General features: G+C 39.8%; 3 protein-coding genes across 5 annotated transcripts; 2 read left to right on the forward strand and 1 right to left on the reverse strand.

Annotated features, from left to right (window-relative positions):
- Window positions 1–1,256: 1,256 nt before the first annotated feature.
- Window positions 1,257–2,042, forward strand: LOC148761086 (cytochrome P450 82A3-like). The gene has a single exon (XM_088808903.1). The coding sequence runs from the start codon at window positions 1,384–1,386 to the stop codon at window positions 1,873–1,875; it is 492 nt and encodes a 163-aa protein (XP_088665029.1). The 5' UTR covers window positions 1,257–1,383; the 3' UTR covers window positions 1,876–2,042.
- A 1,422-nt stretch (window positions 2,043–3,464) lies between these two features.
- LOC18591309 (inactive protein kinase SELMODRAFT_444075-like) lies at window positions 3,465–7,993 on the forward strand. 3 transcript variants are annotated; one of them, XM_007017359.3, is made up of 9 exons: window positions 3,466–3,811; window positions 3,926–4,074; window positions 4,718–4,812; window positions 5,253–5,473; window positions 5,573–6,295; window positions 6,441–6,601; window positions 6,837–6,916; window positions 7,174–7,498; window positions 7,618–7,993. In XM_007017359.3, the coding sequence occupies exons 1-9, from the start codon at window positions 3,637–3,639 to the stop codon at window positions 7,765–7,767; spliced, it is 2,079 nt and encodes a 692-aa protein (XP_007017421.2). In that variant the 5' UTR covers window positions 3,466–3,636; the 3' UTR covers window positions 7,768–7,993. The 3 variants fall into 3 exon arrangements, with proteins under 3 accessions (XP_017981501.1, XP_007017421.2, XP_017981500.1); XM_018126012.2 differs by having other exon boundaries at window positions 3,465–3,811; window positions 3,941–4,074; window positions 5,253–6,295; XM_018126011.2 differs by having other exon boundaries at window positions 5,253–6,295.
- A 463-nt stretch (window positions 7,994–8,456) lies between these two features.
- Window positions 8,457–10,357, reverse strand: LOC18591310 (Transducin/WD40 repeat-like superfamily protein). Its single transcript, XM_007017361.3, has one exon. The coding sequence runs from the start codon at window positions 10,149–10,151 to the stop codon at window positions 8,751–8,753; it is 1,401 nt and encodes a 466-aa protein (XP_007017423.2). The 5' UTR covers window positions 10,152–10,357; the 3' UTR covers window positions 8,457–8,750.
- Window positions 10,358–16,448: the final 6,091 nt, after the last annotated feature.

A 16,448-nucleotide genomic window follows, 5' to 3' on the forward strand; every position in this document is an offset into this window, starting at 1 on the left:
GCTGACCTGGCCTTGTAAACCTTCAATTTCGCTACAGTGAGATTGGATTCTCGCTACAGCGAAAATCCTGCTGCTCTTAATGCCCTGTTTCTCGTTGCAGCAAGAAACTCTCTGCCAAGAGGTTCTTGGAGCCGCAACTTTGTACTTTCTGCTTCCATGTTCTCCTCCTTCAAGCTCCCTAGTGCAAAGTTGTTGTGATCCTTTCCTTCAACTTCTTTTTCGGCTCCATGATTCCTTCAATATCAAGAGGTTCAATAATCAATGGTTGATTTAAAAGATTTTAAAAAGAAATGAAGCTAAAATTATCTAAATAATACTAGACACCCTAAAAGTTGACTTATATTAAAAAACATGAAAATTTACTAAAGACTATACTAAAAATTAAAAGAATAAGTAAAATTTATGTTTCAAAATTACCCTATGATAACTCTATATAAAAGAGTTGTCAACATGGCTTCATGCACACAATGTTGTCGCTTCTTAAAGATGCTGCGGAGCTCCATAGCCATAATGCTAATACGATCAACAAAGCCACGTGCCTGGGGAGTTGCTTAGCTTGTTTTTTGCCTGACAAATTTATTGGTGAAGTGACTACTGACATCTGACAACTTGCTTTCTATTTCCAAGTGCCCATTATCTTATAATAGACCTGTCAATATGGGTCAGCTCAACCCAGCCCGACCCTAGCCCTTGTGGGTTGAAAAAATATGGGTCAAGCCGAGCTAGCCTATTTTTTATATGAGTTGTGAAATCCTCAACTCAACTCACCCCTTGCTAGCTCATGGGTTTGGTTGGGCCAGCCCATTTTTTTTTCAAAAAAAAAAATTTATTTTTATAATTTTAGTTAATAAATTTTCTATTAATAAAATTATTTTATGATTTAATTCATAAATTAAAACTATTAATTTGATAAGTAAAGATTAAACACATTAAAATATATAAAATAAGTAATATTATTGGTAATTAAATTATTAATTTTATATAATTATATATATAATTATTAAATTAATTAAATTTATGAATTTTTTTTGCTCGTAGGGCTGACCCTCCCTAGCCCACTCCAGCCCACTAATTTGATGGGCTGGCTCATCTAAACTCGATTTAAATATAGGTCTAAATTTTCATGGCTCAACCCATTTCATATTAAATGAATGAGCTGACCCAATGGGTCAAGTCCATTTTGACAGGTGTATCTAATAACTTCTAAATCTTTATTTCACCTTCTAATAGTGTTGGGCTCACCCTTTGCAGGCCATTATTTTAGGTAGCATAGAGGCCACAGCGGCCACCACCGTCTGGGCTTTCTCGTTGCTTCTCAACAACCGCAATGCCTTGAAGAAAGCCCAACATGAATTAGGCACCCATATTGGTAGAGAAAGGCATATGCAAGAATCAGACATTAAAAACTTGGTCTACCTCCTAGCCATCATCAAGGAGACGATGCGTTTATACCCTGGTGCTCCACTCTCTATACCACGTGAGTCCATCGAGGAGTGCACCACCGGTCGCTACTCCATTCCGGCCGGCACACGGCTTATCATAAATCTTGCCAAACTACAAAGGGATCTAAATGTGTGGTCAAAAGCTGATGAGTTCCAGCCCGAAAGATTTCTTACAACACATAAACATGTTGAAGTGAAGGGTCAAAACTATGAATTGATTCCATTTGGCAGCGGTAGAAGAATTTGCTCTGGAGTTTCGCTCGCCCTTCAAATTATGCACTTCACCGTTGGTAATTTGTTGCACGCATTTGAAATCACAACTCCATCAGATGAACCAATTGACATGAGCGAGTCAGCTGGTTTGACCAATCTCAAAGCCACTCCGCTTGAAGTCCTTCTGACACCTCGCCTTCCTGCTCATCTCTATGAATAATTTGCAGTATTCAACATTTTGACAACTCCAGCATGAACTTGCTAATGGGCACTGGCCCCTATTGAGCCGTCTTTGGTTTCGAAATCAAACCTCTGTCGACCATGGAGATGGAGGTTCAATAATCTCATTTTATTGAATAAAAGATAATATGCTAATTGCTGTTGAAAGATCGTAGTCATAAAAATCTCTTGGTCTATTTCCAGTTGATTTAAGTGGAAATTCTTTCTAAAATCTAACGACGATGACATTCAGTTCATTTATTTAAGCTAAATTCGAAGATATTACTTTGTTTGTCGGACCTGAGCTCCTGGGCCCTAGCCCTTTCACAGGCATTAGAAGGGGTTGTTTCTCGAAACCCATGCAAAGCCTGGATTGACACAGAAACCTCATCGGTTTTTCCCACAGAGCTGATAGCTTGGATCAGCAGATTAACATCCGTTTCCTTTGAAAACTCCTCACCTGCCAATGCAACTTGATAAACAGCCCAGAAAAGGGCCGGTCATGGTGACTTGACATGACATCGATCCGAAAATGGTCCATTACCCAATTTTCTATACAGTATCAACCCAAACGTGGTCCTTAAAACGATCACATTAACCATTGTCATTACTATCATCACATGGGTGTTCGTGTGTGACCTGTCATGACCATCCAGCAATGTTCCTTCATCCTTCGATTCTTCTTCCTATGTCGAGTAAAAATCACTGGTCATCATCTCGAGATCTCAGCCGTTTAATCCTGTGACATGCATCTGTATGTGGCCTCATTGAGAGGATCTCCCAATTTGTCTTGGAAGCTGGCCTTACCCATGATGGTCACCCAACTATTGGGGAAAAATTGCAGCTTCCTTTAATTGACCAGACAGACATCCCCCGTCATTTTTGTTTCTTTTTACTCCTCTTTTTCCCCTTATCGGAGTTGTTTAAAACTTGAAAGTTAAAGGAAGGGGCTTAGCTTAACGTGCATATATAGTCCAGGCTCGGTGAGTTCCAGTTCTAGGTTCATCCAGTGGCGAGTGAAAAGGGGAAGAAACCTGTCACTATCAGTCTGTTGTCACCCAATTAAAGAAAGGCTCGTTTCATGTTTGTCTTTATTATCAGGCTGGAGCTAGGAAGTAAGAAAATTTTGATAGAATGGATACGTCAATCCAAGGAGATAGTATCGAAATTCATCATGGGTAAAGTGTGAAATCAAACTTATCTGATGTTAATTATTTCTTTGAACTTGGCATATGAAACAAATTTTATTTATGAAAGGAAAGGAGAGACAGGAACCCTGGTTCCTTGTCTAATCCTGTCGTTGATTTTGTCTGAGTTACTGTCATGGGGACATCCAAATTTGATCCACCCAAAAGTCCTGAACACATCAGGAAGGCCCAGTAGATGCTTTCTGGGACGGTCAATTAAGTAAAGATCCACTCAAAATCCTGAACATATTGAATTTTCTAAGTTGCCAAAACTACGGTAATTAAGTCAGAAAGCAAACTCCCTAGGATCAACCTTAATGGTTAACGTGAAACATAGCCGCTAACGACGTGATCAAAATGGTAACGTTTTCGATCTTTTAAAGCAAATGGGACCCCAATATGCTAGCTCACTAACAGTCAACTAAATCATACTATGCCCCTGCAGGCTGCAGCCCTGCCCTGCTTATGAAAAGCCAACCCATCAAAGAACACGATCACAAACGCCCAAAAACCAACCCTCAAGTCTCAACACCCCCTCTGATTTTTTGCCCCAGAGCTTGACCACCAGTGGAAAGATGGAGCTGAGCCTTAGGCAACGCTCCACCACCAGTCTAGCGTTAGAAAAAGTTGTTGTCGCTGTTAGAGCAGAGAGGGTCATCTCTAAAACCGGCTTAGCATGGGCTCTGACTCACGTTGTTCGTCCTGGCGATTGCGTGACCTTGCTTGCTCTCTTTCTTGGTGAAAAAAAAGGTAATCCTGTCTTGTTTTTTTTCCCTTACATCGAAATTCAGATTCTTGTTATAGTTTTTACTGTTAGCCGTTTCCTTTGCTTGAGAAGTTCATGCATTGACTTTTTTCTTCGAGTTTATCTAAAAAAAGTTAGAAGATTTTGGAATTTTCCGATGTTGGCTGGAGATTGCGGGAGCAGTATCCAGGAGGAGTTACCGGAACGGATTTGTCAGATCTCCGAGTCATGTTCACAGATGGTACTTCAGTTCCATAACCAAATCGAGGTAATCAAATGTCAAAGTTACTGAATTGCCCACGTTGGATTCGTTTCCTTCTTGTGGCGGCATAGTGGACTCCTTGGTCCATTTGTCAAATACGTGTTACGGAACTTTGCAAAAAGCGAAGTGACGTGCTTTTGCATTGCCTAGAAACAGCACAAACATGTAAATGGATCTACAAACTGATTGAGATGTCGGGGTTTAGAAGATTCCTGGAGTCCAAACAGTGGCTTAGGCTCTACCGTCAGATGGAAACGAAAAAAGTTAATGATTAGTGGGCTTTGTTTGGACTTTGGGAGGTTGAATGGCATGTGGCATGTGCAAATGAAGTAGTATACTCTGCTTTAGGTGCATTATTGCCAATCAACATTATTAAAGTTCTTTTTCCATGGAACCCCACCTCATCTCTTTATTTGGGATTTGGGATTATGTTAATCTTTCGTAATTCTGATTTTCATGGATGGTAGCTAAAATTTTATAATAATTCTACAAAATTGCAATGATCACATAGATGCTCGTCTACAAAATATTGAAAAGGATACAGAAGGGGGGGAGGGGGTTGGGTTAACTGCCAATCATACCTCTGTTCTGGGAGGAACTTGTCAGTTTAAATATGGTTAATAATGATTAATGAGTTCTTAATTGGCAGGTTACTGTGAGGATTAAGGTGGTGTCAGGAACAACTGGCAATGCTGTGGCGGCTGAAGCAAAGAACAATGGAGCCAACTGGGTCATACTGGACAAGTAATTAACATAAAAAAAAAGTATTATTTCTTGTTTCTAAGCTATTAGTTAAGTTGGTTGGTTTTAATTGTCGTTTACCCCCATAAATACGCATGCGTTAATACTATTTCATTAATCCCTGGCAACTTGTCTTATCTGTTAATTTTAGTGGTCAAAGATTAACGTCGGATGCCTGTGGAACATGCTCATATGCAACAGTTCTGTGATTATTTGTGTTTATGGTAGTAAATTTTAAGTACTTATCACAAATAAATACAAATATTACATGTTACAGTTCTTAATTCTGTCTGGTAAAAGATCAATCTGATTGGTAACAAGACATGTACTAATGTCTGTAAAATCTCAGCAAAACAATTTGGCATGACAGAAATTCATATTATCTTAAATCTGAAGTTATTTTTTGTGTTAAACTTACAAAAGAGTTGTTTTTACTGAATCAGAAAACTAAAGCAGGAGTTGAAACATTGCCTAGATGAACTTCACTGCAACATTGTAGTGATGAAAGGTTCACAAGCAAAAGTTCTCAGGCTTAATTTACAATGCATAAATGAACTTCAAACTCCCTATTTCTCTGCTGCTGCTTCACCGGTTGTGGATGCTGGAGAGTTCCTAGGACACCGGATGAAGCATTCTACTCCAGTCGGCAGCCCAGAAGAGCCAGGTACTTCTTATTCAAGAACAAGCCAAGAGCGGTTGCTACCAAGTTCTGATTCAGCAACATCTCTTTTCCTGGTATATCAACAAAATCCTCTTTTTGAAGGGCTGAACAGAGGAAATTACACTTCCATAGATGATGAGAACAACTTGGATAACCAACTTACAGTTCTCAATTCATATGGGGAAGAGCTTATAAATCTATCAGCAAATCCAGCATCTTCTGGAAAAAGTAATGACAAGAGTATATTTTGGATTCCCCAAAATCATATTGAAGAAAAGCCTCATAAAACCAAAAGCAATAGAACTAAAATCATATCCCCTACTTCCAAAACCCTGCTTGGCAAGTTTGTCCAATATGATCAAGTTACGAAGGCAGGTAGGCATGTCCACCAAAGCCAACGAACAGACTACATGGTTAGCTCAAACATTAGGGATGCAGTTGCTTTAGGCAGAACATCCTCAGTACCTCCTCCCTTGTGCTCATTTTGTCAACACCAGGCACCAGTCTTTGGCAAACCCCCAAGACGGTTTTCTTATGAGGAGCTGGAGGAAGCTACGAATGGATTTTCAGAATTGAATTTCTTGGCAGAAGGTGGTTTTGGTGTCGTTTACAGGGGGATTTTGAGAGATGGTCAGGTGGTTGCAGTGAAGCTGTTAAAGTTTGTTGGCTGTCAAGCAGATATTGATTTCTGCAGGGAGGTACAAGTTTTGAGCTGTGCACAACATAGGAATGTTGTGTTGCTAATTGGTTTTTGTATTGATGGCAACAAGAGAGTCTTGGTTTATGAATACATATGCAATGGATCCTTGGATTTCCATTTACATGGTATTCAATTTCTCATTTTTATTTCTTTCAATATCATATTGTTTATAAGTTCCTGTATGTTCTTTTGGTTTCCATATGCTCCTTTTTTCTATTTGCATTGAGAACCTTTGTCCTCTAAATTATATTGGTTATATCTGGTTGACAGGGAGCAACAAAACCTCTCTAGATTGGCAATCACGGCTAAGAATAGCAGTTGGGGCAGCACGAGGCTTGCGATACCTTCATGAAGATTGCAGAGTTGGTTGTATAGTACACAGAGATATGCGGCCCAAAAATATTCTCCTGACTCATGATTTTGAGCCTCAGGTATCTTCATTTAGCTTTTGGACCTTTCAGAAAGCGTTAATGTCTGTTCTTCTTCATGTTGATACAAACCTGAATTCATCATAAAGAAAAGTACAACACACCAATCTCTTCAAATGATAAATTCTCATTTTCCATCCCTGTTGCAGTGTTGCTCAAGTGGCTATATAACTGCCATGAAAGAATTAGATATGCTTTGTAGAAAAATCATGCCCTAACTTTTTAGTTGTCTCTTCAGGTTACTGATTTTGGACTTGCTAGATGGCATTCTGATCAATGGATTGTTGGAAGCGAGGAGCGAGCCATTGGAACTTCAGGGTACTTCCTAAATATCCTTATTTGCCTGTGTTTTAAGGCTCATTCATCATTTTTTTTTTCTTTGTGAAATGTCTCATTCTACCATTTAAGAAGGTAACCCTGTTTACAGATGTGCTTTGTTATAATCTCTGGTCTGAATTCTTTAAGACCTAACATTACTATTTTGTAGTCACCTGCACTCACATAAAACAGTAAATACGTATCAAACTTGTGAAAATGTTTATCACTCTAATGGGGCTGAAAATGACTAAATCCAGGTATCTTGCACCGGAGTATTTGGATGGTGGAAGGATTACACAGAAAGTTGATGTTTATGCATTTGGAGTGGTACTACTAGAGTTAATGACAGGTCAAAGAATCAGTGACTTGCAATTTTACAAGGGACAGAATTTCTTATCTGAATGGTTCCACCCTCTAGCTGCATTAGACTCAAACCAAATAATGGCAAATATTTATCAGTTACTTGATCCATGTTTGGCCTCCAGCAAAGTCCAGGACTACACTCATCAACTACAGGCCATGGGTCGTGCTGCTTTCCTGTGCCTAAGTCCTGATCCGGAATCAAGACCATCAATGTCAAAGGTCTGCTGCCTGCCTTGTCCTTAACTTCTAATTCATTTCATAATCCTTTCTTTCCCCTACTCTCTCCTGAGCTTGGAATGGAAATTCAGAAATTTCCACTGTCATTTGCAAATTGTTAGGTCCTTAGAATGCTTGAAGGAGGAGATGTGAGCATTCCTCTGAGTTTAGACCTGAACTCCATTGGCAACAGAAGCGGCCATTTGCGTGGATTGAAGACTCAAACACAACCTGAATCTAGGAGACGCCACTCTCGAAGGCTTTCACATTGAATTGATTCTACAGACAACAAGGGCTGATGCTTGTATAGCTGATTCACATGATTCTTTTTTCCTTTTGATGCAACTTGAAGATACTTTGCCCTTAAAAGTTTTGCATGTTAGTAATATGAGCTCATTCGTTGCTCACATTTGTGATATCAAAGAATATATCAGGATTTTGTACTATTACTGGAAAATTAATAAGATAGTGACCTATATCGACTGTTCTTTAATTGAATTTTGACCAAGTCACATTACTCTTCTTCTGTCTGTGTCCCTGTCAACATAGGTAAGTAACAAATGATTAGTGAGAAAGAACAAAGAGGACAGGGTTTCCTTGCCTCTTAGGCAAAACACTAGTGGTTGGTAGAGGCAGAGTTCCAACAGGAGTATTGCTCTCCATGCTCCATTATGGTCCTCCTCTTTCCATCAGATAATGAAACTTGAAAGCGAAACTAGTCTGATTGAAGTGCCAAATGAACCACATGAATAACACATAGTACACAAAGGAAGAGAACCCTTCAGGAAGAATCAAAAGGTAACTGATTTTGGCTACGACACTGCTATCAAATGAACTTGTAAACAGTAACTCAAAGTGGGTATATCTATGTAAACAATAGAGGAATATCCTATGTTTATGCGTCTCCATGAAGTTGGATGATCATTACACAATCTTCCCTCAAGATTTGATAGACAAAAGATCCAAGAAAAGAAATATTTATTTAAGAAAGCATACCTTAATTTGTCTCCATTTCATTAGTAGCCAATCATCAAGTCCATAAAAAGCATTACAATAATACATACCCATTGAAAAAATCCCTGTTGATCCTTTCACCCTCTCTGATAAGCAAATCCCAATAGGCAACATACACTATGCTACGGAAACCTCAATTCCACGTGTCAAACACAGCAGATTTTTATTACAAATGATGTCACGTGGCATCATAAGGTTACATCAGAATCTCAAAAATGCAAACACCCGAAATTCCTTGGCATCAGTTCCTCCTGTTCTGGCTGGCTCTGCTGGCAGACGACAAGCTCCCATCAGATGGGAAGGACCCCACATCATAACTCTCCGTCTGCTGATTCTGTTGCACCGCTCCGATTTGGGCAAACTCCGAAACGCTCCATACCTTCACGGACTTATCAAGGCTCCCACTGTAAACAATCCACCGCTGCTCATTTCCCAATTCCTGATCTTTTTCCACAGCCAAGCACTTCACCGGCCCGGTGTGCCCTGTCAGCACCGAGAGGCATGTGTGGATGTTGCCGTCCCTCCTCCAAACACATATAGTCTTATCGGCTGATCCGCTAAACACCAAATTCCCTGCAGCCGAAAGGCAAAGAACTGCCAGCTTGTGCCCTTTAAGTACCCCGCCGTGAGATAATTGCTTTTCAAGTTCCCAGAAGTTGACCAGACCGTCACTGGAGCCACAGTACACTACTGAACCAGGGGTGTTGATTGCTAAGGCAGTAACCGCACATTCTTGTTGTAAAAGAGTTTGAGACAATGTATGCTTTGTTCCTTTCCGGTGCAGTTCCATTTGCCACACTTTAACGCTTCCATCTGCTGAGCCAGTAAAAACCATTCCTGCCTTGCTCGAAACGACAGAGTTGACAGCGTCGTCATGTGCATGAATTGATTCAAGACATTTGGAATCAGAAATTCTCCAAACTTTCAAGGTTCTGTCCCACGAAGCAGAGTAAAGAAGACCTTGATCCACGTTCAAGCTCAAACAAGACACCGCATCCGAGTGTTTGATCCATAAAGAGCGCTTCCGCTTCACTTCTACGTAATTGCTCGGTTTAATGGAACTTTTAAGGATATCTTTGAGAGTTGGCAAAGTTCCAGCTCGTTTGTGAACGCTGGGGTTCCTAGGGGAGACTTTCCAAACGCGAATCTTCCCATCCTGATGACCAGTAAATATCTTTTCACCGGATATCACAATGGCCTTTACTAAACCGCTGTTTGATTTGAAGCCGGTGAATTCTTTGAGATTCTTCCACACACGAATGTTCTTGCTATCAGAGCCAGTGTAAAGTAAATCCTTTGTGGCCGCTAAGGAATAAATATGGCCTTCTTCACGTATAAGCGAGCCGATGAGACTGTTCGCTGGAACGTTGTCGTCTTCGAAAGGGGTCCATGGAGATTTGCTGAAAGGAGACGTTTGGTTCCATGGTGACATGGTCAAGGGTGAGCCATCGCCGCTCATCCTGTTCGGTTCATAAAAGGCAGGGCTGGCAGCGGATGCGCTGCTGTAACGAAGGCACAAATCATCATCGCTCGCAGGAGCAGTCACGGAAAGGTTAGGATCCGAATGCATAATGTTGCCAAACTTGGCTCTTGGAATGCTATCAGCCTCTGCGAACATTGTGCCCCCTCCTGCGTCTCTCATTCCAATCCCCAGACAAAAAACAATATAGTATCAAACTACCCAACACCCAAAAAACCAAAGCAAGTTCTAATTATAGAAATATAACGAAAGAGAAGATGGACAGGAGAGATTTGAGGGGTTGAGAGCATATGAAAACCTGGTTCCCTTTGCATGCATACATATTGCAATTATAGAAGTGGGGAGAGGGACCGTGGAGGAGATTTGGCGATATCAGATTTCGACGAGTGTGCGGACCAAATGTATCAGTTGCTTATAGAAATGGGGTCATGGGTCCAGGGAATCCGGGGTCCGTTGCCTAATATTACCTTGCTTGGTAGTTTTATTAGTTACAATCTCGGTTGTTGTCATTTGTACGGTGGCCGCTTTAATTTCTATCTTTAAAACCAATTCCACAAATCATATTGCAGACCAAGGCAGGCTACCATCCAATCATGCAGTGACAGGTCTCGGGTTCTATGGGGTCTATAGTTTCTTAAACTTCTGTTTATTTTAAGAAATCAGCTTGGAGAAACAATGGCTTGGGATGCGGTTTGCTCGAAATGAAAGTTTCTGAGTACGAGGCCATGGAAAAATTATTGGAGCACTTTGCCACTTTCTGCCGTTCATTTCCCTTCTTTCGGCTACCAGCCTATGACAATGGCATCAATCATTAGACGAGAAGTAAAGTTTTGCGAGGTTAAAACAAGAGTGACATTGTGAAGGGAGTAAATAAGGAAATGCAATAATTTACAATAATTCCGTAGTTCCATCTTTGGCTACACTTCAAAAGGAAAAGTAAAATGCAAGCACTGTATGTCTTATGAAAATTCAACTCCTCGCCCTCCACCACAAAAAATAAGTAGTTTAAAAGATATATATATATATATATATATATATATATATACGTATAGAATACAGGGTTTGGTAGTTGTTCATTTGGCAGATTAGATAGTAGAGTGTGATGGGTGTATTCCAGCGTTTCACAGTTTCTAGCCACTGTCTGTTAACCCTGCACAAAATCCTGGCAAAAATTTGCTAAAAAGTGTGAAGAAATGTGCAACGTTGAAGAATTTGGTCCCAGTCCCCGATAAGGTATTAACGCCACTCACAGATATCGTGTTCATAAACATCATCGAATGAAGGGAACCTCTTTACCCCAACTGTTGGGGCGCTATGCCACGCCTTAGAAATTTAGAGAAAATGACTATCAATCGATCCAATCAGCCTTCTCGAGTGCAACGTTCTGACCTGGGATTGAATCCTATGCACTTCCTCTGGTTAACATAGAAAAATGGTTGCTTGCTGTAAAATCCTTCGTACCTAGATAGACTAAACTGTTACAGCTTTTGCCTGAAATGACTGAGGAAAGCAAAAAAAGGACAGAAGCTAATAAAAAAATGACAGGAACTAGAAAAACACCACTTGTTTGTTGACAGGTGTGACGCAATTCCCTAGACTAACAGTGCAACCGCCACGTACATAGGACAGAAGCGTGGTTGTTGCCATGTCTTTTTCATAGAACGTTGAGAATGTCACTTGGTAGGCTGGTACTCTTCAACTCTGCTCCCTATAGGCTAGGGACCAATCAACCAGCCACTGTTCTATGGCCACTTGTCCCGCACTACGTAAAAATGGTTGGGAAGTTGGGAGTGTTACTGGTTCAGAGCCAAACTGCTTGGGTCGTGACCGTTGTCTCACCAAGCCAGTTGCTAATTTTGGAAGGAGTGAGGCAAACAATCAATCCTATTTCGTTACAAAATTGACATGTTACTTATGGGGTTGTCGTCCCCAAATAAAAAATCAGGATACTGCCTGAGTATTTATTAATAGAATCCATACTTGAAGAGTGCAGAGTAAACAGTGCAGACCACCATGCTGCAATGTTATAGCTTATTACGTGTTGTTGATCTTTAGTGCTTTGTCAAATTGCCTTCCCCAACATGTCCAGTTACAGAGAATCTGATCCGATTCAATGGATATCAAATCCCGAAAGGCCAGAACACTTGTTGTTCCATTGATGTTTATTGGTTAAGAGACACCTGGCTAGACACCCCGCGAGGATACAATGACTGGGGTTTTTGGCTTGGTGTATCACAAGTGGGAAACCCCAACCCCATCAAACATGAATTCCCACGTTAGCTCTAATCAGGAATGAGTAGTATAATTGTAAGCTTTTGCCACTTAGAATTGAAAATGACGACTTATGAACTCTTTGCTTTAAAATGATCATTGTGATAAAAAGGGCTACCATTGGATCTATTTGTAATTAAGCATTATTACCTTATAAAACAGAAACCTCTTGCCTCTGATACAAAGATTAGGCTGTCTTTTCCGTATAGCTGCTAAACCTAATACATGATCCCAAGCAAAAGGTCCTTTCTCACGTTTGAATGAAAGACTACATAGAAGCAATAAACAAAATCAAGATGTTTTGCCTTACTTATCCTAGACAAGAAAGCACAAATGATTATTACTCCATTGCCCTTTAAGGTAATGACCATTCATCATCAAATTGATATGACAATTACCATCAGGAGAGGAGGAAGAACAAAATATAGGGGCAATTACTTGTTACTTTTCAGGCTTTAGTTGAATCCTGGAAGCAGCAAACGTTCTGCGTAACTGAACCGAAAGGGAAAAAAATTAGTCGATCCAAAACTTTGCTTGAGACTGAATTTGACAGCAGCTAAATTTAGAAGAACTTGTCAGTGCTAGAGGCTTGCAAGAAACATACATATAAAGGAATTGGAATGAAAGAGGAGAATAAAACATTCAGTTTTTGTTGAATCTGGAGGTAACACCTTAGCAATTCCGAGCGCAATACACATGGAGCAATTGGGCCTTGGCTGATGAACTGCAATGTCTATTTGCCAAAGAGCCACAGTTATTGGGCCTTGGCTGATGAACTGCAATGTCTATTTGCAAAAGAGCCCCTGTTTTTGGGCCAAGCCTGTCCAAACTTCCCACTGCCCTCGCCTTTCAAAAACCCAAAGCTTGCCTTCCGGCCAACTGATTTCAAATCGAATTGTTCATTAAATAATAACATAATCAAGGCTTTATTGTTGGAATCTGATTCTGAGCTTTGTTATGGATTTAAATTATCGTGAGAAACATATGGAAAAGAGAAAGGTGATTCACCACCAAGGAAGAAAAGGAGAATAAAAGAGCCATGCATGGAGCACATGGGATGATTCCCAGAAAACCCAACCAAATCCAAAGTGAAGCTCATGTAAACATGACATGGCGGAAACAAAGATTTTTGACAAAAGATAGCATCATAAATTACAATTTTCAACAAGGAGTCTGGAACCGACCACCTAAAAAACTATGGATTCTGCTATCTGATTGCGAAACACTTCCCGAAGGCATATCGAACCCACCAAACCGACCAAATTAATCCCCTTCATAACGCTTTATCCTCTATAAATACTCTTCTTCCCCAACTCTCTTGCTCTTCACACTCGTTGCTCTACTAGACACTCCTGCTAAATTCCCCACAGTTCAAAAATGCCTCTCTCTAAACCTGAGAAGAACATCATCATCAAGGACGACGACGACAACAACAACTGCGCTGAAGATCAAGAAGAGCAAGAGAACATGGATTATGTAACCAGCCATCTCCACATGAAGCCAATTCATTCCAAGCAAACCCTGGACAAGGAAGTGGTTTTGCGGAGAATCCGTCACCGTAAGCGTATGAACAACGTCAAATCCGCACTGCAATCTTTCCTTGGCTCGTCGTTGCAGGCCAAAACCGAAAACAAAGTTTCGGTCCATGGATTAAAGTGGATCGATGATGCTTTTGCTGCTCTTTAATTGTAGTTGTGTACAGGTTTAATCTGTCTGGCATATGAATCAATATTTGTACAGTTATCTATGTCAGTGAAAGCAGAAGCTCTAACAAGTCTTCTATTGTTCAGATTGATGTATCAAAGATTTGTCTGGAGAATGTAACATTCCGTACTGTTTTTCTTGCAAAACGTAATATTTGCTTGGAAATCTGCTTTAACGTGGATGCAGAATATGGACCTTCATGCCCAATTTTGAGCTCCTTAAGGCCCACTTTCGAAGAACTATGACCTTTTAATCATTTAACAATATACTATTACTAACATAAGGATATGATTGAACTTTTGGGAAGGGATCATCTTTAAATGCAAAGGGTTGAAAATCTTGGCCTAGCTATGGTATCTTATGCTGGAAATTTTTTTGACTTTATCATCATGAGATTCCCAGCTTTTACATGAAACATTTAATCCAACTACATAATTTATTATAAGCAGTCTTATCTCTGGTTTCCAACCACTTCGCATTTAGTTTATGTTCAAAGACGTTGACGGATCAAAGATGAAAACATCAGCAAGACGTTGGTCTTTGGTGGAATATAAGTAAGAGTTTGTATATTATTATTTTTGTCGTAATTTTTTAGGATGGATTTGTGTCCAGTTCCATGGCATCGCTTGTTCAGTATTTCGCATTTGGAAGCAACAAGATCGTTGCTAGAATAGAATTGGCCACAGATTAAAGATGATATCTGCCAAGATCCAGAGTGTATTCACACCTAAAACCTGATTTTAAGTTATGGTCCACCAGGCAACATGATAGACCCATTAATGATTTGATTGCAAAGATTGGACAGCTGATGATATCTATATAGTTCATGACCGAACAAAGAGAAGGGAAAAAAAAACTAGAAGAAAAGGGGAAGAGATTGACCATGTTGATTTTGTTACCATATAACTGCTATTTTAACCAGCTTTCTTGTCTTATAGGGGAAAAAAATTGTACCCTTCGGTTTTTCTCTTCTATACTGTCAAAACCCAAATTAGATATTGCATTCAGATTCAAAGCGCAGTTTTAGTTCTAACAGCACCAGCCTCCAGCTAGCGAGATCTAAGCAGAATGGTAAAGCAACTTTCATGAGTTCATTACTGTCTCAAATCTCTTTTTCTTTTTGTTTTCCTTTTTGGGGTCAATGTCACATATCAGTATCACTTTGCTTTCCTGTCTTCTTGCTCGAAGTTCATTTGCCAATGTTCGCCACTTCACCTCAAGAATTGGAACAAAAGCTTTTCTAATGTTTACAGCATACCCTCACTTTTTGTGCATGATGAGGAGGACCTCCCCAAGATTTCAGGCTTGAAATGTAGACAACGCAAATCTATAATGATTAAATAAGATCTAGGGGGTATTAATTAATGGCAATTTGGAGAATAAAGATCAATCTGGGAGAGCCAAAGGAAACAAAGTTTTCTTCAACGACAACGTTTATTGTCATTACTTGATTTCAAAGATCCAATGCAAGGCAGCTAGAATAAAAGAAATGAAAGCAGAGCCGAACACGGCTTAAATTGCAATCGTTATATTGTCTTTATCTCTTGACTCTCTTCCGCGTTTTCATGCTTGTGACCCACAGCATCTTTTCTAGCTGTGGCTTGCTGTTAGAAGCAACGGAAACCATAGCTTATATTCAGCTTATTCAGCATATTTTAACTCTAGAAGATTGAAGTAAATAAGCAGCCATGATAGATTGCTTTGCCGTGTATGGTACTGCAAATTGGGGTTCCAAGGGGGTATTCATTCTTTCTCATGATCACGGGTTATTTCTGCTTGTCATTCAATGCGGATGGTCCCCACACAACAAACCAACCCTAATGACTAAAAGCTCATAGTAATGGTTGACGATGGGGGAATGATGATGATTCAGTATTTTGACTTTTTGCAGAGGCATTAGTCATTTCTCCCCGAATGCAAGATAACCAGAAAATTGTTCATTTGCTTGTGTGTGGAAAAAAATCAAAAGAGAAAAAAAACCATAGCAGCCAACGTTAGTAAATCCTAATCAGTCAGTTAAAAGTATAGTTTACCTATAATTGAGAAGGGAAGAAAACCCTCTGGAGCTTTTACTTTGTTATTGAGTATGTATGCATGCCAGTGGCAAGATGTGAATATCTAACACTAGAATTGCACTTTTTCTGTCCCTTAAATCTTATAGTTGGCAATTAACATGTCAGGATTTAACTTTAGTAGTTTCAGGTTACCAATTGGATCATGCATTGACCAATTTTTTTGAAACTTCTCTTTTTTAATCTTTCGAATGGTTTTTCACTCAAATAGAAGCCAAATTGGTAGTAAACCAACCGCCAAGGAGAGAAATTTCTCAGGCAAGCATCTTTGGCCTGCTGCCAAGTTAACTTTCAAAGAATGCTTTGGTCAGTTGATGGAAACGTTGAATTAAAAAAAGTTGGGTTTATCCTGTGGATATCGGGACAATAAGACAAGAGTAGTGTGAATACAAAGAAAAGATACAAAGCGATT

Source organism: Theobroma cacao, chromosome 8 (genome assembly GCF_053813885.1).
Source record: "Theobroma cacao isolate CCN51 chromosome 8, ASM5381388v1, whole genome shotgun sequence".
NCBI classification, from domain to species: Eukaryota; Viridiplantae; Streptophyta; class Magnoliopsida; order Malvales; family Malvaceae; genus Theobroma; species Theobroma cacao.

Bases quoted from the DNA above. Each gene is read 5' to 3' on its own strand.
- LOC148761086 (XM_088808903.1), top strand. From the start codon at position 1,384: ATGCAAGAATCAGACATTAAAAACTTGGTCTACCTCCTAGCCATCATC.
- LOC18591309 (XM_018126011.2), top strand. From the start codon at position 3,637: ATGGAGCTGAGCCTTAGGCAACGCTCCACCACCAGTCTAGCGTTAGAA. The intron at 6,296-6,440 runs GTATTCAATTTC...TCTGGTTGACAG, and splicing joins CTTGGATTTCCATTTACATG to GGAGCAACAAAACCTCTCTA. The intron at 6,917-7,173 runs GTACTTCCTAAA...GACTAAATCCAG, and splicing joins CGAGCCATTGGAACTTCAGG to GTATCTTGCACCGGAGTATT.
- LOC18591310 (XM_007017361.3), bottom strand. From the start codon at position 10,151: ATGAGAGACGCAGGAGGGGGCACAATGTTCGCAGAGGCTGATAGCATT.